Genomic DNA, 23,565 nt, shown 5'->3' with positions numbered 1-23,565 from the left:
GACTGCAATATGTGAGCAGAGAGGTCTGGATTGGGAAACAAATTGTCAAATGTTTATTAACCATAAAAGCGGCCCGATGGTTGTGGTGGTGGCGGTGGTCTCGACCTTGTGAAGGAGAAAAGCAGTGCATGTGTTTGGTGTGTTTTGGCAGCGAGGGCAGGGGGTACAGGGAAAGCCCCGACCGACCGACTGTCCTTGATTACGACGCAGGCCGATGAGTCAGAGTCATGTTCGTGTTTGTGTTCGTGTTCCTGAACAGATGTCTGTGCGGAAGGTAAAAAAGGAGGGCTCCGAGATATCTGGTTGTGGAAATATCGACGTTGGGTTTGTCTTTTCACTTGCATTATTTTTTTTTCTTTTCTTTTTATAGAGACAGCTGGATGCCAGAAGTTAAATGGGCAATGCATTCTTGTTTTTTATTTGCACTATATCGTGATTTTTTATGGCATGATATTAAATTTGTTTTATTTGTTTTATAATTTGTTTGTAGTTTTATTTTCTGCCATCTCACTGGTTTAAAGTCCATAGTATGATGTTACAGAATAGCAATGCAATGATTGCACTAATTGCACACTGACAGTGCACTTTTAAGATTATTAAATAAGTGTTGTCGCCATAAACTGTCTGAAGGCTCTGCCACAGATATGCTAATCTAGGGCTGTCTAGTAGCAAAGCTTATCTAAAATACAGCTGCCTCTGCTTTTTACAGGGAGATGGATGCTGCAATCCATTTTTATTGCTTTGTGCTGCAGGCGACACACTACCAGTTTACAGCGCCCCCTAATGTTCGATCTTATTTTATAGTCACTTCATTGATGAAATTTTAAACATCAAACTAGGCCATCAAACTATGTAATTTTACTTTTAATCAGTAATTTACTCTAATATATTTTCTTTTTCATTGTGTTTGATCGGTGACAGCATGTTGTAACATAATAATCTGCTAATTGAAGTTGAGAATGCCACAAGATATCTGCAGGCAATTAACTATATCCCATCCACCTTTGTAAACAATTCCCAATGCATCATCAAAGGCACATGCAATCCCAGAATAACTCTCACATTTCACATGGAGCCATCAAAACTCAATGCAAATAACATTTAGCTCTGAGCATAATGCACCCAACAGGAGTCTAGTTGCTGTGTTTTGTGAAGATTTCGCTGTTTATTTCCCCAATTAACCCCCCCCCCCCACACACACACACACACATACACACACCCCACCCTAAACACACACATTCCCATCTCCCTCCCTCACCTCTGTCCCCCCTCCATGTTCCCTAAGCAGCCAGTGTGGTGTGTGTATCTTGTCCCCTGCTCCTCGGGGCGTGGAGGGTAATTATCCCTTGCCAAAGAGCGCCATGGGGGACATAAAACGCACCTTATCTGCCCCTGTGGGCAGGTCCTCCCTGTGCTCTGCGATGGCGGCGATAAGATAAAGTGGCCGTCCCTATCAGATTTTCCCATCAGCCCATGGTGCCATGTGGCCGCCAGTCCGCATCAGCAGGCGTCACTGTGGCGGTCGCTTGGAGTGGCGATGGCGGCAGCGGCGGCCAGTTCGTTCATTACGCTATAGGGTCTGTACACAGAGAGAGAGCAGGGCCAGGGTACTTACAGATTACAGACCCCGCCTCAGCGTCTCGGCAGACGATAAAGGTGGGGGGGGGCGTGGGGAGCCATAAGGTGCCCATCGTCCAGCCATGTTTTCCCATGCTTGGCCTTGCAAGATGTGCTAAGATACCACAGGCCCTCATGGCTCATCAGCAGTGCTAATCGGATGCCTAGCACAGGCCCAAAGTGGAACGGATCAGATATGCATATGTTTGTGAAGAGAACAGATGTGCTGTGTTTACTTGCATTGTTGGGTTGATGGGATATTGGCACATCTTATGTTGCCGTGGTGGTTGGTGGCATGGGGTATTGGCATCATGTGTGTATGTGTGTGTGTGTGGGGGGGGCGGGGTTTAGGGACATACATACCCCCCTCACCCAGTTTGTGGGCAGATCTATCCTATCACCTGTCAGGGACGAAGATCGGTTTTATGGGCTCTCTTACCGACCCTGAAGTCTGGAAGTGGCAAAAGGTTGGATAATAAAGGCATTACTTGGTGCTTTTTATCTGCGCTCAGATAGCTACCAGCTCCTTTAGTATTGCAGCTTTATCTGCACTGATAAGGCCGAGGAGAGACTCCGCTCAAAGGGTACGGGGAACAGAGCTCACTGTCCTGTCCAGCAGGCCATCCTTTTGTTGTCCTTGTTGTCCTCGGCTCACACCACAACGTACACACACACACACACACGCACACAGAGAGAGAGAGAGAGAGAGAGAGAGAGAGAGAGCATGCTTCAACTGGGGCATTTTTAGAATAAGGTACCAGCCACTTACCAGGGGGAAGTGTGTGTTTGTGTCATCATCTTATCATAAAGTTCCCATTATCAGTGCGTGTGAATTGTACACAGTTGGGTGAGATATGATTCATAGGAGATAAGTCATGCCAATCCATCAAACTTAACAGGCAATATCTGACAACATTTAACCTACTGTTCAGTGCTCACTACTAAAGAAACAGCTGTATCAATCTGATAACAGTTCAATCACCTGCACCAAGTAGGTTATAGGTTTGGTGCTGTTTGTCTGTCAGCGGGCAAGATAATGCGAAACTACTGGCCTGGTTTTCAGGAAACTGGGTGGAGGTGTGCAGCTTGGTCCACGGAAGAGCTTGTTAAATGTTGGAGCGGCTCCATATTAAGGCATTGTGAGATGATATTAGTGCAAATTGACTTTGGTGGAGGTTTAAAGTAGTTTTTTTTTTCACTTTTAAAGTATTAAAGAGCATGATGTTTCACACATTTGTAATGTTGAATATTAATCCTTATTACACGGCTCTTCAGAGTGCTGCAGGATCTATAAATGATGCATGATGATGAATGTGCCTCCACCATCCATATTATCATTACCAGTGAACAGGTTAAGGCTTAGAGAAGCACTCACTTGTACTGTAACTGTGTGTATTTCTCCTTTTGTGTAGAAGTGTGTGTAACTATTGGTGTGTGAAATGGTTTACATATATGTACATGAATATGTGAGTGGTTTTGTGTTTGTGTTTTTATGAGGGAGTGTGTGAGGGTCCATGTTGAATTGTGGCCAGAGAGAGGTCCTAATGACCTGTGACCCCTGTCCTCTCCCCCTCTCTCCCTCTCTCTCTCTCCCTCCCTCCCTCTCCCTCTCTTTTCTTTTTCTCTCTCTCTCTCTCTCTCTCTCTCTGTGGGCCTGTAAGGAGCAGGAGCAGCGCTCTGCTGGGCCTCAGTAACAGGGCTGCAGTTCAGTTGTCGCGGCGTGTCAGCCACTGAGCCCTCCTGTGATCCTTTGTTTGTCTTCTGGCTAGACATCGGCTATAATGAGCGCTGATTAGTTAACTCGTCTCAAACGCCTCGGCTATTCCTGGCACTGGCCTCCTACGCGCTCTCTCGCTCTCTCTCTCTCCTTGTGGACGGGTGGGAGGGCACGTGGGGGATGGGGCCGGTGGTTGGAGGGACTGTTCGGAGGTGGTCGGTGAGACTACTGGAAAAAGGCCCGGGGATTTGGGGGGCTTTGCCCCGTGTCTTGTGGCCGCATCCAGGCCACCCAAAGCCCAACCCCCCACCCCACCCTCTCCCCCACGGGGGAGAATAAAATGCCTCTCTGCCCCTGTGGCCCCGGGGGCTGGGCTGGTAATAGCCTGCAGATGTCGAGATGCTGGGTTGCCGTGGGTGACGGTGGCGGAGCTGCCACCTGCGCCAGCCGAGGCTGTTTTTCTTTCCGACGCTGAGGTAGATAAATATGGCCGGCGTGGGTTCTGTCTGAGGTTGGTCAAAGTATTTGCTGGAGCGGGAAAAGGGAGCCAACACCCAACTCCCCACTCACAGACAGAGAGAGGGAGACACAGAGAGAGAGAGAGAGAGAGAGAGGGGAATGTTAGAAGAGGAGAGCGAGAGATAGACAGGATTGCAGAGAGAAATGGAGAATATAGGGATGCAGAGAGAGGTACTGAGAGAGTGGGATGCACACACATGGAGAGAGATACAGAGAGGGGGATACAGTGAAATAGAAAGAGAGAGAGGGAGAAGGAGTGGGAGAGATATACTGTGAGATAGAGAGAGAGGGAGAAGGAGGGAGAGATATACTGTGAGATAGAGAGAGAGGGAGAAGGAGGGAGAGATATACTGTGAGATAGAGAGAGAGGTAGAGAGTGATGAGAGATAAAGAGAAAGGGGGGGAGAGAGCCATATAGATATATAGATGAGAGGCAGAGCTACAGGGAGATAAGCTTACGTCTGGTGGACAATCACATGGTCAAATCCAAGTGCTCGCATGTTGCCCAATTGTTACCCAATGTCATTGGAAAAATACCTGGAAAGCATTGGTCAGCCACATTGGCCGGCAGCACTGCTCAAAAAGTCCCTCAATATGTAAACACATAGAGAGAGAGAGAGAAGGCGATACAGAGAGATAGAAAGGGGGAGAGAGAGGGGTGTGTGGGGTGGTGAGTGCAGGGTTACTAGTGGAGGCTGAGAGGATGATGAATTCTGAGACAGGCGGGAGGTTGATCCTGAGCGGAAACTATATTTGGGATGAAGTGTCGGTCAGTGGCTCCCATGACCGGGCTTCGACTGATGCGGTCAGCGTGAGCTGATCAGGGTGTTAGCCCCAGCACGTAGCCCTCTGTCCCAGCATGGAGTGACTCACACAACCCCCGGTCAGATACTTGAGAAATTGGAAAAAATATTGAGAAATGACTGTTTGGAAATACCATTGAAATTAATCCAGTCTTGTTTGTAGCAATGATAAGCACATTAGTCTGTTTTATCTAATTGTTTAGAGAGAATAATATAATATGACTATATGAATAATGATGATTTGAATGCGAGCAATCAAAAGCTGAGTTGCCTCATTAAATACCACAAATCATATCAAAACTTGTCTATAAAACAAGTTTGTTTATAATTATGTGCAGTGGATGATTACAGCCCCTAAACACACACACACACACACACACACACACACATACAAACACATACAAACACATACACACACACACACACACCAATCCTTCCCTCCCCTCCCCAATGTCCACTGTCTGTCTTTAAAGCTCCCTGTCCACGCTGGGACTCTGGGAAAGCTGCTCTGATAAGGTCCCCAGAGCGAGCGGCTGGTGGTTTTAATTTGGCCTGGGATGTGAAGCTCAGTGAATATCCTGTGCCATAGTGGAAGTAGCTCTCGCCACAGAGCTGGGCACAGGCCAACTGTGTAACTGAATTTCACGGCTTTTATCTCCTCCTAGGTTCCTGAGCTGCTGAAGCTGTTTTTTCTTTCCTGTTTTTTTTTTATTTTTTTAAGGCGTCTGGGCTCATATTTAGCCCTAGGAGAGACCTGACAGGGAAAGAGAAGAGTGTTTTATTGAGATAGAGGGAAGGACAGACATGTACATAAGGAAGGGAAGAGAGGAAGAGGGGAGGAGAGGGAGGGAGAAAGCGAGAGAAAGAGAGGGGGCATAGGTTAAAGCCAGGGGATTTTGAGTTAAGGGTATCACTTGTGTCAGGCAAACTAAACAAACAGAGTGGTGAGTGCTACATGTGGTACCACCTCACAATACTACACAGCGCTCCAGCCCTGAACCCATAGCTGGAGAGTGAACAGAGAAAATCACTGCACAGAGATATAGATAGACTCTATGTGTGTGTGTGTGTGTGTAATGTGTGTGTGTTCGTGAGAGAGAGAGTCCCTGTGCTGTCCCAGTGTGTGGTGTGATGGACCCTGTTCCCCTCTCCTCAGAGGTCCAGCAGCGCTGCAGAGGGGCTCCATTGGTAGCAGATGGGCCCACTTCCTGGCCCTCTGTCATGGTAGAAATCCTAGAAGGCCTCCCAAAATTTGTTCGCCAGATTTACAGTCCGATAGGGCCTCTTGCGTCCAGATTTACAGTCCGATAGGGCCGCATGCGTCCAGGAGGATGTGTTTATTCGCCTTCACCGGAGGCTGCGGCGCCTCTGATTTCTCGCTGATTCGGGTCTTTTTTTCTTTTCATTTTATTTTCTCCGCTGACCATTTCTCTTGTACCCATTTCTCCATATGCAGAACTTCTCTGTCTGTCTATTTTCTTCTCTCTCTCTCTCTCCCTCTCTCTGTATTGTTTCAGTGATTTGCCCTCTGCTCAGTTGTGTGTTTTCTTAACTCCAGGCCATCTTCATGATCCCCACTAACCCCCCGCCAACCTTCCGGAAGCCTGAGGCGTGGTCGGACCAGTTCACCGATTTTGTCAAGAAATGCCTTGTGAAGAACCCAGAGCAGAGGGCCACCGCCACACAACTCCTACAGGTGTGTGTGTGTGTTTGTGTGTTTGTGGGGGGGTGGGTATGTAAGCATGTGTATGTGTGTGTGAGAGAGAGAGAGAGAGAGAGAGAGAAGTACAAAGAGGGAGAGAGATTGACAGAGAAAGAGTAAAAGACAAGTGTTTATTCCAGTGCCTGAAGACGTGAAGAGCGGGTGCGATTGTGAAGAAGTGTGTGCATGTGTTTGATCAGCTGTGTACTTGCGTTGTCCAAACGTGTGTGTGTGTGTGAGTGTTTGGGAAAGTGTTTATAACCCTGTATATCACTTGTGGAGGTGTCAGTGTATATGCATTTGTGAACAGTATGCATGCACGCGTATGTGTGTGTGTTTTCACGTAGTGAGGTTGAAACAGCTTTTCACCAGAAGATCCCTTGTCCTCCTGACAGCAGGCGTCTTGGTCGGATCACATTTGTTGAACTCAATAACGCAGAAAGCTACAAAAACAAACCAATTTATTTTCCTAGCTGTTCCCCCTGGCCCACCATAAATACCCCACGTCCACCCTTCCAACGAAAACACCTTCCATGGCAGGCGCTGATGTGCTTGCCCAGCACACCCGGTCAGATACCGCACACACTCAGATATCAGTCCCCCGAGCGTCCAGCCGATCTGAAGGACATGTTCGCTCCAGCCGTGAGCCGTCATATTTCACGCCTGCGCTCGGTCCAGTGCGGCGGCCGCTGTGCGGGGTATTGAGCTTGGCCGTCGATGAAGGGCGAACTCCCGGAAAGGTCACGTTCATGTTCAATTTGCAGACAGGCAGGATGCCTCGTGTGCTGGTGGAAAGTCATGGTGGAAATAGTTTTTTTTTGTTTTGTTTAATCTTCACGTTAAAGAATAGCTGCTGATAGCGTTGTTCAGAGTGTTTGTTGATAATGCTGATTAGATGAATAAATTAATTACCCTACTCTGGCAAACTCGATCAGCTTTTGATAGCCGGGGTGAATTGATCTTCAAAAAGGAAAGCGAAGAATGCGAAGGGTTAGGGTAAATCAGGGCGAGGAACTAATCTTGCGTGGCAGTCAGCGTGTTGCGCTGTTTACGTTTCGCCCCCCATGCCCCCCCCACCCCACCCCTCCCCCCCACACCCCTAACCCTCAACCCCCCTCGTGTGGTATGTGCGTCCCCGCATGCATTGGGTGGGCGGTCACATTTCCATGGCCCCACTAATTGAAGCAAATGAAGCTCGACTCCTGCCACGGGTCTGATGGGAGTCCCATGATTAAAGGCCTACTGAGGCGGGTGGGATTTTCCTTCTCTTCTTCATCTTTCGCCCTCGTTCTCGTTGGAGCGCGCCGCACTCGGAGCGAGCTTGCAGCAGCGCGGCTTCTCAGTTCCACTCCATTGCGGCGCTCAGCGCTCAACTGCTTTTTAACTACCTGCATCCCTCGCTGCAGGCCGGGGCCGAGAGGCAAGAGCGCCGCTCCGCTCCGCTTTAGATGGATGACCCGCGCGGCTCCTAAACTGTCATCGGGGGGGGATTTTCGCTGGGCCGAGAGAGAGAGAGAGCGAGCGAAACACACAACACACACCCGTCCGCTGTGGCCGGCGCGGCTGTCAGGACCACTGAAAAGCAGTAGCTCTCACGCTGTGCAGGACCGGCGTTTACATTTCGTAATGCTTTCCTGGCGCGCGTTCGCCACAATGACAGGGGACGTATTTTAAGATGCGACCGGTTTTGCCAAGACACGGCCAAACGCATCACTGTCGACCAAAGCCGAAAATTTCATTCCTGCAGGCATCAGGGTATTAAAGAACTTTACAAGGTGGACTGGGTTCGTCTTTAGCGTATACGCTGGGCTCCATCGACCTACACTGCACACAGAGCCCTGGCAGGGAAAGGGAATCCCAATAGGAGTTTTACATGCAATTTACTCTCAACAATTCGACCAATTTGTCTTCAGTTGTTTTCCATCAGTAGGTCTTATTCTTTTTTTGCTCAGGCTGCTACCATTTATCCTGCCGTGGTGAAAGAGAGAGAGGGAAATGGACACCGCAGGAGCGAAAGAGAAGGAAAGACAAATACTCGAGGCAATGAGCTGATTTATATCAGGACAGGAAGGCCATTATTCATTGAAATGGTTCTCTCCATCTCTCTTTCTCTCAGTTCAGTTCTATTCGCTTGATTCAATGAGCTTTATTGGCTTCACTTGACAGCCAGTTTGTTTCCAAAGCAAAACATTTGAACAGGGTACGAACATACAGCATACATAGACAAAAGCACTAACTTAATCTAAATCAGTTCAATTTTATTCATATAGTGCCATAAAATATGAATTTTAATGGACATTTTACACAGCTCAAGTTGAACTTGAACTTGAACCCCCTACAGACTGAGGACTAAGGCGACAGGGACAACGAAATGCAGGCTGTCATGCAGGATCAATTTTAGTCCGAATGATAAAATGAATCCCTCATCTTTTTCACTTTCTCTCAATCTATCCATCCATAATGTCCACCCTCCATCTCTCTCCCTCTCTCTTTCTCTCTCTCTCTCTCCCTCTCTAGCACTCCTTCATTAAGAAAGCCAAGCCCGTGGCCACCCTGAGGGAGCTGATTGTGGAGGCCGTGGAGGCCAAGGCCAAGAGGCAGGAGGAGCAGCAGAGAGAGCAGGAGGAGGAGGACGAGGACGCGGAGAACTCCGTAAGGCCGCTGCTCTGCACGCGCTCGCTAAGTGCTACCGGGGCTCAAGGCCACATTTCTTGTATAGGCTCGAATATATTCCAATGCATTGCATGACATTCGCTCAAACTTTTTGAAAAATTTTCCAATTTATACACACGCCTTTACAAATGACACTTCACATTCTTTTGGCAGACGCTTTCATTCAACATGACTTACAATTAAGCTTGAGTATGTTCCATGACCTTTTGCAGTGTAGCTAATTCTAGCCAATCTGAGTGCTGAGAACATGACAGTCAGTGGGAGAGTGTGGGGGGGGGGGTTTGGGGTGTAAGGGGTGGTGGGAAACGAGGTGATCTCAAAAGACATTTTTCTGAGATTTAGTCAAAGATATCAGTGGGCTGAACAAATGAATGTTCTTTTGCTCGCCTGTAACTCTTCCAGTGATAGTTTACAGTGATGTAATCGGATACAAATCTGCAAAAAATGCAATCACTTTTCTTGTTTCCTTATTTATCCATTTGTAGCCTGTAGATGTTTTACATGCATCAATGTAACAGAAAAGTTACTTTGCTGTTATATACTCTCTCTCTCTCACACACACACACACACAGGGCCGGAGTGGGGCCACTTTTCAGCCCGGGAGTTTCAGGTCCAAGACCGGCCCACTTTTTTAGTGCTGGTGGAAATTGGATAAATAAAACAACAGTTCCGCTCTTACTATCCTGTAGTTTTTATAAGTATAAGTATATATACTCTTTTGATCCCGTGAGGGAAATTTGGTCTCTGCATTCAAATCCGTGAATTAGTGAAACACAGCACACAGTGAGGTGAGGCACACACTAATTCCGGCGCAGTGATCTGCCTGCAACCACAGCGGCGCTCAGGGAGCAGTGAGGGATTAGGTGCCTTGCTCAAGGGCACTTCAGCCATGGCCCACTGGTCGGGGCTCGACCCTCCGGTTACAAGTCCAGAGTGCTAACCAGTGGGCCACGGCTGCTCTTTATTAGTACCAATATTCCACTATTCCACAAGGATAGATTGATAAGTTAACAAAAAAAGGAAGGAAGAAATAAAGTATTAAATGTATCCCACAATTCCACTAAGAGGCATATTGAACTATTGTTTACATGTTTTTTCTGCATGGGTCAGCTATCATGTTGTTGGTGATTTAGCCTACTCCTTTACTACAACCACTTCTGAGCAAACAAGCCATAGGCTATAGGTTGATCATGTAGCCTACTGCCGTTATATACTGTTCTTTCTTACATTAAATAACTTTAATTCATATGGTTAACTCTATTATCCTTTCTACTTGTCCAGTTATAGCTAATGTCGGGCTCATCATTTTCAGCGGGGGACTGGCTGATCTGCTGCTCAGAGGCTACTTTTGTTTTTAGGCCTAGGCTACTGCATACACAGATCAAGCTTGAGATTTGTTATCCATATTTGCATAATATTTGCGAAGTAGGCTATATGAATCGCCATATTGGATGATACAAAAAGGCTAATATTTTAATTAATTTAATATGTTGCTTGCGAATAGGTTGACAACTCTACAACGTCCAGTATTAGCCCAATAATTACGCCGCTAATAATCATGGCTATCTCTCTTTACCAGCTGTATCTGGAAGCTTGGCACATTTGGCAGCATTTCCCCCCAATACTTTTCGTCTTTTTTACCTGGCATTTTCAGTCCCTCATGGCCTCTTTGTACCATCCATCCTCCCTGACGCTTATCACCACGGTAGGGTCGTTCCGCGATTCTGGTACGCGATTTTATGTACCAGAATCGCGGAACGACTGTCCCTTTCACATAGACCGAGGCGGAACGGCGGGACAAAGTGTCTCGCCAAATTTACTACCAAGCCCCCTAAATTTGCCGAGTTTTTTCGTTCTGGCACCAGTGTGAATGGGTCAAGGCGGAAAGGGGAATCTGGGCGGGCATTTCGATGCTATGTCCAGCCCACCACAGGAGATTGCAAAAAAATCTAACTGATCAAAAGCAGCAATAGCAGAGACAGCACATTATGTCAATCTATAAATTCACAAAGTCTCCAGTCATTCAATGCCTGCTGGAGTTGACTGTAGCTTGGAATGCAATCAGTTGCCATAATAGGCTATCCTAAAATCCAACGAAAAAACAAAGCATGAACTCATGAGCGTCTGTCTGCCCTATATGTATATCCTCTGATTGTAATGTTTACAGATATCTAGGCGATATTTGTAACATTTGTTTTGTATTTGGCCTGTTATAAAATCATATAGACCTATTGAACAATTTAAACACATTAGGAACCGCAAAGTTGGAGACATGCATAAAGACATTGCTGCAAATTTAAAACCGGATTACTCTGGAATGGCTAACTGTAGGCCTACAGGGGCATGCTTTACACCTTTGTGTTCGGTAAGGTCTGCTGTTTATTCTGATATATGGTTTGTCATGTGTTGAGGTAAAGTTCGCGAAGTATTCCACCAAGATGAATGGGTAGGGAGACGGGCGCAAAAAAATATGATTCAATTAAAGTTACTTTTCTCGCGAACCGTTTACCACAACAACTAACCACTAAAATCGTTTAAAAGCTGAGAAAAGACTCTTTCGTGTGATACATGTGATGTCTGTGATAATAGGCTACTTCGCAAGTAGTTTGGGTGGGACAGAATACCTATAGCCTACAGTTCATATCGGCTCTGGCTCACATGATGTAGGCCTACTGCTTTACATGCATTATCGCTTCACTACCCAACACGCGAACAAGAAAGAAAAGAATAAAGAAACCAACGTGCTTATGTCGCGATTTCCGATCGGCCCAGGCTTACGGAAAAGACACCTATGGTAACCTAACAATTAGGATTTGCTTTGCCTACACTGCTGTTTGGTTGTCCAAAACTTTGAGACGATCCATAGGCTACTCGCATTAACTGAATCTTATCAACCCGAACTGCGATGTTCCAAACAGAGTGACAGGATGCAATGTCTAATAATCTCAATGCCTTCGGCATAACTGCTAACAGTGCGCCTAGGCCTACTGTTAAACACCTGAAAAATATTAAGCTGCTGTTTTTTTTCATGACGAGCACTAGGCCTACGCTTAAATGATTTATGACTGAATGGAACGTTGCGTTTTTAAGCGCCAGAACTGCTTATCACGTCGTGTGACAAAGTTTACACCAATCATCATCTTCTAATGTATCCTTATGTTGAGATGTTCATTCTCTTTGCCCTAGGCTATCATTTGTGCGCGAAGCATGTTTCAATTAAGACAATACACAAACTATTTTTTATTGTTGTAATATTGAATGATTTCATGAATAAATTGTGGATTACGGCTGGCGGCGCCACTGACCAAGGCCACAGTAGCCTGTGAACCTCTGATTTTCAAAGGGAAATCACGGCGAACGCAAGGGCAACTCTTCTCTTCAATTTCCCTTCCAAATTACTTTTTATTGTCTGAAGATATCTATCGCAAGAATCTAACATTCTAACAGCAACAGCAAAGCAAATGCAAGCTAACCAAAGTGCAGTCGGTTCTCCCGCCATGGTTTTTGAAATCACACACCTGCTGTATCTAAAGCCCCACGCACGCATACTAAGGCCTACGACTATCACTCTACACGCCCCCTGTTGCACGTCACAATTTAATTTACTATAGCTGATACTGCCTTCTGGCTCCCCAAACTGCCGCATCATGTGAACAGATCAGCAGGCCGGCAAATTTTCACCTCGCTTTCAGACACAAAAAGACGGCAAAAAGACGTCTCTTCCCGCAAATTTAGCGGGATCTCTGTGTGAAAAGGCCTTGAGAAAACTTTTTAGAGAAGACGGGCTATATGGACCCAACCAACTCTACTTGGGATGGGAGAACAACCCATGCAGAGGCTGCGGTGTTAGGCATAGAATGTGAACGTGTGTAGCCAACTTTAAGAGAAGATAGATTAACGTGGCAAATGTCAATATTTTTCCCTCGACCGGCTCAAAAGTGAAGCGGCCCACCGGGAATTCTCCCGATTCTCCCGATTACCCACTCCGGGCCTGCACACACACACACATGCACACACTCATGCACAAACACAACAACAACTTGAGATTGAGAGCTTCAGGCTTCTGCTGAATTGCACCACAGGGACCTTTAGTTTTGTAAGTGGCTGACTCCATTCATGCACACAGACACACACACACACACACGCACACGCACACGCACACATTTACTCACTCACTCACTTTCTGAGTGGCCTAAAAGAGAGGGCTGAGTTCCAGCCTATGTACGTAACACAGTGGCCACATTCCACCATAGCCACTCCATAGCCAGTTTCCTGCCCCCCTCCTCTCTCTCTCTCTCTCTCACACACACACACACACACACACACACACACACTCACTCCTCCTTGTCCACTGATTCTCCTGTTTGCTCCAAGATAATGCTATCAGAGTCGATAACCAATAGGCCTCCTGCATCTGGCTGTTGAGTAGAGTAGTGCAGAGATCCAAGAAGAGAAGGAACGAACATGGAGGAGAGAGAGACAGAGAGAGAGACAGAGAGAGAGACAGAGAGAGAGAGACAGAGAGACAGAGAGAGAAAGAGAGTGAGAGAGAGAGAATAAATAGGGGTGCAGAGAGATGTGTACCTCTGGTCTACCCTGCCAACCACCCTCAGCGCGCACACACACACACACACACACACACACACACACACACGCACACACACAGGTGCATGCACCACTTCTATCTCTCTGTGGAAGGGTCAGACGTCTGCCCTTCTCCCAGTGTCTGTGGCCTGTGGAGAATGTGGCCGACCCAGCCTTCCACCCTCAACCCGCTTGCGTACACGCACACACACACACACCTCTCAAACACACACACACACACACACAGAGCTCAACGCGCCACCTCTATCTCTATCTCCCCTTCACACACGAGGTCTCAGTAGATTGGCGCGGGTGTTTGGATAGCTGCTGTGGCCATTCCTGGTGTGTTTCCTCATTAGAGAGGCCAGAGTGTGGAGGCAGCCGCTGCCCGGCAGAAAGCTAATCCCTCGATCACAGCTCTCATCTCATCTCCGCACCGCACCGTACTGCACTGCGCTGCTGATGCACTGCCATTACCCCCCCCCCCCCCCCTCCACTCTACACACCCATGTAGTTTATGAAGAATGCCCCCCCCACCCCCGCCTCCTCGTCCACTCCCACCCACGCTAGGGGTGAGCGGGAGGTCAGGCAGCTGAGAGGGGATGGGGAAGTGGGGAGGGGGGATAATGATAGTCTGATGAGGTTTGGTGAGCGGCTTGTTTGGGATGAGATGTTTTTTTGGGGTAGGGAGGGTTGGTGTTGTGGGGGTTGGGGGGAGGGTCATTTTATGGAAGGGATTGTTGGTTGCTCTCTGGCATCACAAAGAGGAAAACCCTCGGTTGCCTGGTGACGGACCAGCAACAAGTGTAAATATAGCTGTCCGACGTGGGTCCCGGTGGCGGTGAGCTGCCTATTTATGTAAATGGTATTCGGGGAGGACGAGGGCTGCTTTGCTGCTGGGGAGTTGGAGGGGAGGGGAGGGGAGTGGTGGGGGGGGGGGGGGTGCAGGTTACAGACCTACTGCAGAACACAGAACCACCTCATCTCAACTCTCCCCCCAGGATTTACATGGCTTTAATGCTCTGGCTCACACGGACCTGAGCCTGCTCCAGCACCGCTCCTCTGATCATTTATCCATGAGACCCCCACGGGTGAAATTGACTTCTGCTCACACATACCTACAAGCACACACACACACACACACACACACACACACACACACACACACACACACACACACACACACACACACACACACACACACACATACACTCACACACAACTCACACACGTCCTGCGGAGGGTCCACTTTTCCCTTCCAGCTTTTGCTTGAAGCATTTGTCAAATGCCTGTCTCTGGCGAAACAAAAGGCGCGCTTGTCCATTTTCCCGCAGATGACTTTGTCGGTTTTTTTTACCGCTCTCGCCGATCATTCTCACACTGCGGAGGCCAAGAAGAGGCCTTTCTGCAAGCGTTTGGGGCTGTAAGGCTTCGAGCCTGCTCGGTGTCCATGCTCGGGGCCCTGCGGTCCAGTGCCAGGCCGCTGTGGATCTTGGAAATGGCCGCCCCCGTGATTATCAGAGTAATCCTGAAATGGGAGACGCCATTACACCGTGCCTGTCATTCATGTATGTGTATTGACTACCGTCTCCTTCAATTAGACAAAACATCTCGGCAATGTGTCACCCCGAAAGCCGTCCTAATGCCCGCTTTTAAACGGGTGAGCTCAGTTTCAGCAGGAGGCGAGAGCGCGCTCGATTACCACCCACCCCCTCCCTCTAATAAGATCACGGCGAGGCACTGTCCTCTCTGCCTCTGACCCGTGCCCCTGGCGTGTTTTCCCATGAATCCTTGGGGCAATATGCGGTGGTGTTATCCCTGGCCAGTGTCGGGTGACGCAGATCCAGTGCGGCTGAGACTCTGGCTTGTCACAGCCGAGACATGCTGATGGAGTCATTTGTTTTCGCACATTAATTCAATTGGGTCCCCAGACTTGGGCTCGGACACCTGCTTTCCATTGGCCACCTGCTCGTGTTTTCTCACCAGAGCCTCCAGACGACTCTCCATCCCCGGGCTCAACAGCCTACTGGCCTCTGTGTGTGTGTGTGTGTGTGTGTGAGAGAGCAAGTGTGTCGGGGACTTTCACTACCCCTTGCTCTCAAGTCCCCCATTTAGACTCCATATCCTGACTTGAGCCTGTCTCTGTCCTGTCTGTGTGTGCTTCTTTTGTGTTCGTGTTTGTGTGTGTGTGTGTGTGTGTGTGTGTGTGTGTGTGTGTGTGTGTGTGTGTGTGTGTGTGTGTGTGTATGCATTGATGTGTGTGTGTGCAAGTTGATGTTTGACGTACAGAATCAGGCCTGGGAATATTTTCCGTGCTGAAGTCCAGTTTGTGTATCACGCACCAGAGCTCCTGAGGCAACCTTTTGAGCAAGTTTGCTGAGCAATGTTCCTGAGTTCCTGAGATTCTGGCACATTCCCATTCATATTGGGCAACAATCTTCTGATTTGAATTACCAGTAGGCAAATTGCCATGATCATCAAATCAGAACACATGGAATTGGTTCTGTGGATGTCCAGCAACATTGATGAAAAATTTACAATTTAGAGTACTATTCCTTGTTTTAAACTATCCTTACAGCAAAGAGCTAATATCATATTTTTGTATTATTATAAAATGTACCTGTTCTCATTAATTATGTTAGCCTGGGAATATCCGTATGATATTTCAGCAAATTTGGGATTTGCTCAGCAGGTCCGTCTGGCCAAGAGACCATTGAAGCCCATTTCCAATGTCCCAGGCGCGCAAATACAATTGCTAATCCGGCATGGGTGTGTATTTCTTTGGGATTGAGTAAATTGCTACACTTCTGAAACGATTTGGTAAGAGTATAATGCACCGATTTAAGTTTAATTTCACTTCTAGTTACACCCCTGCTGTAAGTCAATGAACCTTTTCCAGACCCACTCTCAATTACTAGTGAAAAGGTCTGCGTGCTAACCAGGCTATAATTATGTAGGAATAAACTCTGTCAAATAAATAACGTTTATAAGTGTTTATTAACTGATGCATGGTACGAGTCAGCGTGCCCTCAGTGTGTTTCATTGCAAAGTGTCCTGAAGGCAAGAGGCCTGCTCACTGCAGGAATGCCCTGCATGAATGCCCTCACAGATATTCACATATGACTTTTTTTGTCAAGAGCAGATGTTAATACATTTACACCTTGTTCCAGTCTTGCGATTGAATGCCTGATCATTTCTCTCAACTGAATTGTGTCAAAAATTGTTTTAAAAACCATGAAAATTTAAACTACAGATTTTACATTTTCTAAAACATTGTTGTTTTCACCTTTCGATACCTTAACACCTGATACCTTTCACAGCAGCCTGAGAAGCTTGCACACTGAGCACACCAGCCTTGTGCTGGAGTTGAGCTTGTTGCATGGTTTCACACAGTGTTTTGAGTTGTGGAATAGATACACTGGGGAGCAATTACCTGGCCTCCTTGACCTCTGGTCCGCAGACACTTGACCCTCGGGCAATGGCACTGGACTGCCAGTTGTCATCACCTGCCGAGGTGTCTATGGGGTATGGCATGGCGGGAGTCAGCTGTGTTGAAATGGGCACTGCTGGCTTCAGAGTGTGTTCCTTGCGGCCCGCGGAGGTCTGTGGCCGTACCAGGTTACACGCCAGCCGTTGCATTTGGAGTGCTGTGAATAGGCCATTGTTTGGCTCCTTGGAACAATGTCGTCCACACTTAAGCTCTGCTGGTAAGCTGACATTTACATCATGTTTGATACACATCAGTGCATTACCTGCAGCTAGAAACCCAATAGCCAGGCATGAGATTGCAATCTGTAGGCACTTAATGGCCTGGTCCCATGTCACCAAGCTATGTTTGTGTGCCTCCAAGTGTGTGTGTGTGTGTGTGTGTGTGTGTGTGTGTGTGTGTGACTCTAGAAGTCTGTTGAAGGTGTAAAACTGAAAGGTGTGTTTTCAATAAGGTTTTCAGAGGTGTGTGTGTGTGTGTGTGTGTGTGGTGTGTGTGCGTGTTCGTATTCAGAGCCCAGGTTAATGTGATTCCAGCAGAGCTCCAGGGCTTTATGAACCCCAGTCTCCTGTCTGACTCCCTGCACCAGTGGCTGTGACAGGGCCAGACCGAGACAAACCCCCTCAGTCTCTCCCCCTCTCTGGGCCAGAGGCCATCAGCTACCCTTATTCAAATAACCCAAGGAAACAGTTCTTTACAATGAATATACCTTTAAAGTTGTAGACTGTATGGATGTGTATGTAGTTTCTGCCACTCCTGTCAGTGTGTTTTCAATCCACACATGGCTCCTTTAAACAATTAAAAATAATAAGTTCTATTTATATAGCGCCTTTCTCAAACTCAAGGTCGCTGTATAATGACTTTGATAGTGTGACTGACCCTTTGCCTAATTCAATGGTAGTCGACACTTAAGACAGACACGGCGATTATCTAGCATTCTGCGTCGGAAATAGTGCCCTGTCTGGGACAAGCATTGCAATTTCTCACCTCCTAATTAAACAGCCGATTAATCGGGGGGGGGGGGGAGACACGAGGGCACTGCACTAATGTGCGTCATTGCCTGCCATCACTTATCTTGTAATCTGCATGCGAGAGGGAAACAGGCTGCCAGTGGCAAGTGACATTTTGGAGGTGACAGATAATCAACAAGCTCGAATGGAAGGGGTAACGGAGCCCTAGTTTGGGCCCCATACATGGTTTAGGTTAGCAAAGCTCTGATGTCCTGGCCATACAGCAGCCTGTTGGGTTTCACCTCAGCAATGTAAAGCACAGCACCCCTCCTCCTCCACCACCTTCTGCTGCAGTTTGGCCAGTGTGTCTCCTGCAATCAGTGCATGCCAGTGGGGACAGGCCAATCAAGTCCCGGCCTCCTCAAGGTGCATATGGAGCGGCGGCGTGTTTCAGGAGATGGGAGGGAGTCCATGAATGTTTGGGGGATTTGGGGGGGGGGAGTGAGTTACTGAAGGAGGAGGGGGTGGCTACCCTGGAAGTGGCTTTCACAAACCAAAGCATCCTCTGGAAATGGCCAATTAGGGACAATATGGAGCTGGTTTCCTCTTTTGCCAGTTCGAATCGCTGCCCAGGCGTCCTAATGCGATAGGATCGGTGAGGAGGATGCGTGGAAGTAGTTTGGACTGTTCTAGCATGAAATGTTTCCTTTTTTAACCTCTGGAAGGGAAAAAGGGGGGGTTGGGAGGGTGGGGGGGGGGTTGTGGGGGAACCTGAAAGCATAATCACAGAGCAGTGTTGCTGGGCCTAATTGAATTCGTATCCCAGCAGGGCCATTGCTAGATTGCACAGAACAGTAGATTGTTTGTGTGGAGAAACCCTAACTGCTGCCTCCTCCACCTATGTCTGTACGTATGTATGTCTCAGGGCTTCGCCTCCCAGTAACCGTGTAACAGGCTGAAACTGACCCCGGTCCAACCTCCGCACCCCCCCCCCCCCCCCCACACACACACACACACACACACTCACACACCCCACACACACACCCCTGTGGTTCAGAGTGAGGAAACACTGGAAGAGTTCTACAGGATTGACCGGTAAACTCTGCACCAACCCAGTGCCTCCCAAATGCTGGACAGACTCGGGGCATGTTTGAGGCATTACTCATAGGCCGGCGGAGGCCAGGAGAATTTACGTCACGTCTGTAGCTCTTGCGTCGCAGTCCCGGCTGTCTTTCATGTCCACTCTTCCCTGGAAGAGAGGAGGAAGTGGACCGTAAGTGATAGTAGTAGCGTGGGGTGACTAACTAGCTGCAGTGAATTAGTGGTGTGGGAGGCTGTGTGAGCAATGTGGTCGATGGTGGAGGGAACAGCAACATGTTCTGTTTCCCGGCATAACTGTGTGCAGCTGGGAGTGTTTCACTGGCCATACTCCTCTGTCTGTTGCTTCCTCCCCTACACCCCCTCTCTTGCACAATTTTCTCTGTCAGTCTCTCAGTGGCCTGTATCATCGCCTTTCTCTCTCTCTCTCTCGCTCTCTCTCTAAGTCTTTTTGATAGTATCACTCTCGCAGCAGTCGGCTCTTTCTGTCTCAGCTCCCCTCTCTAATTAAAGGAGAATTTCGGTGTGATATTGACCTAAAGTGTATTGAAACATGATACCGAGTGTGAACGTATGTCTCATAGCCCATCTCGGCTTGTCCCCTGCACTCCAAAATCTGGCGCTAGTTAGCCGATGCTACCAACAGCTTTTTCAATAGTGGTGCTTCGGCATCGGGCTAGCCATGCAAATAAATCACTGTTTTACACCCATTTACGAGGCTCAATGTATCTCCACACTTCATTGGTAGACTTCCGAGGGCCCTGACATTTAAAACGAGACATTGAGAACTTTGAAAAAGCACTGGTAGTTTACTTACAAGACGATTTATACAGACAGTATCTTCACGAAGTTTAGCGTTTGCAGCCATCTTGAATTTAGTCACGATAAGTCGAGCAACGAGTAAGAATGAACAGGGTATGATAAGGGATCAGATTCCAAAAATAATTCGGTGGAAATGCATGGATTCCAGTTTCTTCCAGTAGCAGCAACTGGAATCCATGCATTTCCACTGAATTATTTTTGGAATCTGATCAAGCCGAGATGGGCTATGAGACACGTTCACACTCGGTATCATGTTTCAATACACTTTAGGTCAATATCACACCGGAATTCTCCTTTAAGGCTCTTGCACCTTTCCCTCTCTTTTTACTCTATCACTTTATTCCTCTTTCCTTTAATCTCTCTCTCTATCTCTCTTTCCTTTAATCTCTCTCTATCTCCCACTGTCTCTCCACACACACCCCCTCACACACACCCCAGACCCCCAGAGCCCTAGACCCCCAGACCGGGTGGTTGCTGCTGCTGTTGGGGTCGATGAGCCGCATCTCCTCCTCCTGTTTCTCTTTCCCCTCACATGGAGGATGAGGGGATTTAACTGGGCCACGTCTGGGGGGGGGGGGGGGGGGGGGGGGGTTGGGGTGGTGGCCATGGACAACAGAGGCCATTTAGCACCCCCTCAAGGGTCACGCCACGCCACCACACAACTCCCATGCCAGTGCTGGGGAGTCTACTCCACCTGTGATCCAATGCAAAGCCCCATTTAAACACTGATATCTCATATATACAGTATGTTGCCATGGCAGCATTGACCTGCCCAGTGCGTACACACCACACACACACACACACACACACACACACACACACACACACACACACACACACACTCTGATCGCACTGGAGGGGTTCATTTGTGAAAATGTCAACAATCGGCCGCGCGTCTCCTCTGTCGCGGCCGCTGTGTGTGTTGCACGATGGCTGTCGTCTCGTTGTCACTCGTCCATGTCCTCTTCTGTTTAAACTGAGCCACCACCAGCACCACGCTCTCCTGTTTCTTCCCTTCCCTACGTCTGTCTGTCTCTCTCTTTCACTCCATCTATCTTCACACTTTTTTATCTCACTCTTTTTCCCATTTTCCTCTTCATCTAGTTGTGTTTGAAGTCTCATCCAAGCTTTTCAAATACTTTTCCCTAAACACACATCACACACACACACACACACACACACCACACACACACACACACCACACACACACACACAGTCACATGCACTCGCACGCATACATCATACATATGCCCCTCTTTCCTCCTCCTGTTTCGTGCCCAGCCCAAGATGGATTGCCCGGTCTCCTTCAGAGGACATCTTGATTAGGCGGCGGCCCCTGCTCGGGGGCAGACATTTGCACTAATGCGCCCAACTACCATCCATCCATCCATCCATCCATTCATCCATCCATCCATCCATCCGTCCATCCATCCATCTATCACCCATCTCCACTGGCGCTTAACGTTGGGGGGTGACGCCAGTGTCCTGAGTGCGCCAGGCATGCTGGGCGTGGGCTTTGGCACAGTGGCTTGCCACATTAAAGCCAGTGTGTGTGTGTGGTGTGTGTGTGTGTGGTCTTGTGTGTGTGTGTGTGTGTGTGTGTGAGAGAGAGAGAGAGAGAGAGAGGAGAGAGAGAGAGAGACCAAAAAAGGCCGCTAATCAATCAGCAGCCACTTTCTCTCCAGTGTACACTTCTCATTAGGAAAATGTGTGGAGGGAAGCACAGAGGAGAAATGGAGGTCGTTAGAGAGAGATCAGAAGACAGTCTTCAAAACTCAGAGAAAGAGAATGAGGGATAGAAGAGGAGAATGGGAGAGAGGGGAAGAGAGAGAGAGAGAGAGAGAGAGAGGGAGCGGGGAAGGGCATATGAAGGTCAGAAGGGGATTCCTGAACAATAATTTTTGAGGCAGACATGAGATTGATGTCATGGACACATGGGCAAGCAGTCAGCGTCTGTGTGAAGCTGGCCACAACACAGCTGCCCCTTCTCTCTCTCTCTCTCTCTCTCTCTGTGTGTGTGTGTGTGTGTGTGTGTGTGTGTGTGTGTGTGTGTGTGTGTGTGTGTGTGTGTGTGAAGATGTCATGTACAGGGCAGAGCTGCGACTCATTGAGTGCAGCGATTCAGGCATCTCCCTGGAGAGCTCACAACCAACCACAGACCCAGACAAAACACGTACACACAAACATACTCATAGACACAAAATGCACACACAGACGCATGTACGGTCAGACAGTCAGACTCAGACACACACACACACACACACACAAACACACACACAAACAGACGGGAACATTTGAGGGATATTATTTCATGAACTAAAAGTGTTATGGAAGACCTCATCCCCGCGTCCCCACTTGGCTGTCTCCGAAAGACAGGGAATATGGAAAAGCGTTGAGGCAATGTTTGCACAGACCGACGACTCAGGGAGCATGTCCTCTCCTCGGCTGCTCCAAACACACTCTCCCCGCCCTGTGTGTGTGTGTGTGTGTGTGTGTGTGTGTGTGTGTGTGTGTTGTCCTGACCGCAGGCACTTCTCACCGTGACCCGCGTCTGAGAGGAGAAACAGAGAAACAGACTTCAGGGTGTTTTTTAAAAACCAATTGCCACTCACTGTAGGGAACAAAAGCTGTTTGGTCACACTTTATGTTCAGTGGCAGGGTAACTGTAATAACATGACTGCACACACACACACACACACACACACACACACACACACACACACAGATGGTGTTCTTGGGGAGTGTGACGATATGCTGTTCAACATGTAGTTGGAATATTTATGTTTATGGAATGTTAAAATTATTCTCTTATTTATTTGCTTTTATTGTATTTATCCTAAAGGTGCAGTCAGCGATTGCTCGGAAAGTCACGTTTGTTTATGTTTACATACCAGAGAGGTAGCTCACTCCTACCTTTAGCACTCCTAGAGAAACTCCACACAGGGTTTGGGGGACAGGCTGCCCTCACATTGTTTGTGTCTAGTTTTCAGAGCCTGGGCTACCCACAGAGCCCGCTTTTATGTACAGTGTACTCACGGAATGGGCCGCTAACAGATTGTGAGGAAATGATTGCGGAATGTGAAAAAAAAAATGTATGGGTTTGAAATCGCTGACTGCGCCTTTAATTGATACATGTGTGCCAGTGTGTATGGTTATGTGTAGCAGTAGAGGCTAACGTTGCAACTTTAATGTACTCCTTAGATTTGTTTATAAATGGCATCTATATTTGGTCTGGCAAATGTAAATATGCACAGAAAGCATAACATAAAACCCTCCATATGGAAACTCCAGTGATTTTACCTCCATGAACCATCAGTACGTCTTGTATGTCCTTGAAGGTACATTGCTGTGCAAAAGATTTAAACAATGATGTGATAAAGTGATTTTCATTTCAAATTGATAATATGAATAGCTTTTACTTATTAATTAATTAGTGACATACAGTGTACTAAACCTAAATCTGGCACACTAATTCAGACGCTAGATAAGAATGCATTAAGATAAATTCCTAAAAACTTTGCACAGGACTATATGTCCTGTAGACAGGTATGACAGCCCTCCTCCTCTCCTCCTCTGTGTTTGGTCTTCTCAGG

At 47.8% G+C, this 23,565-nt stretch overlaps 1 protein-coding gene across 2 annotated transcripts in view; it reads left to right on the top strand.

The window, feature by feature from the left end:
* LOC121720760 (serine/threonine-protein kinase 3-like) overlaps window positions 1–23,565 on the top strand; it is a 90,562-nt gene that overhangs the window by 29,297 nt on the left and 37,700 nt on the right. For both annotated transcript variants that reach the window (XM_042107160.1, XM_042107161.1), the window contains exons 7-9: window positions 6,215–6,352; window positions 8,876–9,010; window position 23,565. The exon at window position 23,565 is cut by the window's right edge and continues 225 nt beyond it. In XM_042107160.1, the coding sequence (XP_041963094.1) occupies window positions 6,215–6,352; window positions 8,876–9,010; window position 23,565 (274 nt within the window). The remainder of the gene's footprint in view (window positions 1–6,214; window positions 6,353–8,875; window positions 9,011–23,564) is intronic.

The sequence above is a fragment of the Alosa sapidissima genome, chromosome 10 (genome assembly GCF_018492685.1).
Source record: "Alosa sapidissima isolate fAloSap1 chromosome 10, fAloSap1.pri, whole genome shotgun sequence".
Taxonomy (NCBI): domain Eukaryota; kingdom Metazoa; phylum Chordata; class Actinopteri; order Clupeiformes; family Clupeidae; genus Alosa; species Alosa sapidissima.
Note: the sequence above shows the minus strand (reverse complement) of the source record. Positions and strands in the feature narration are given on the sequence as shown.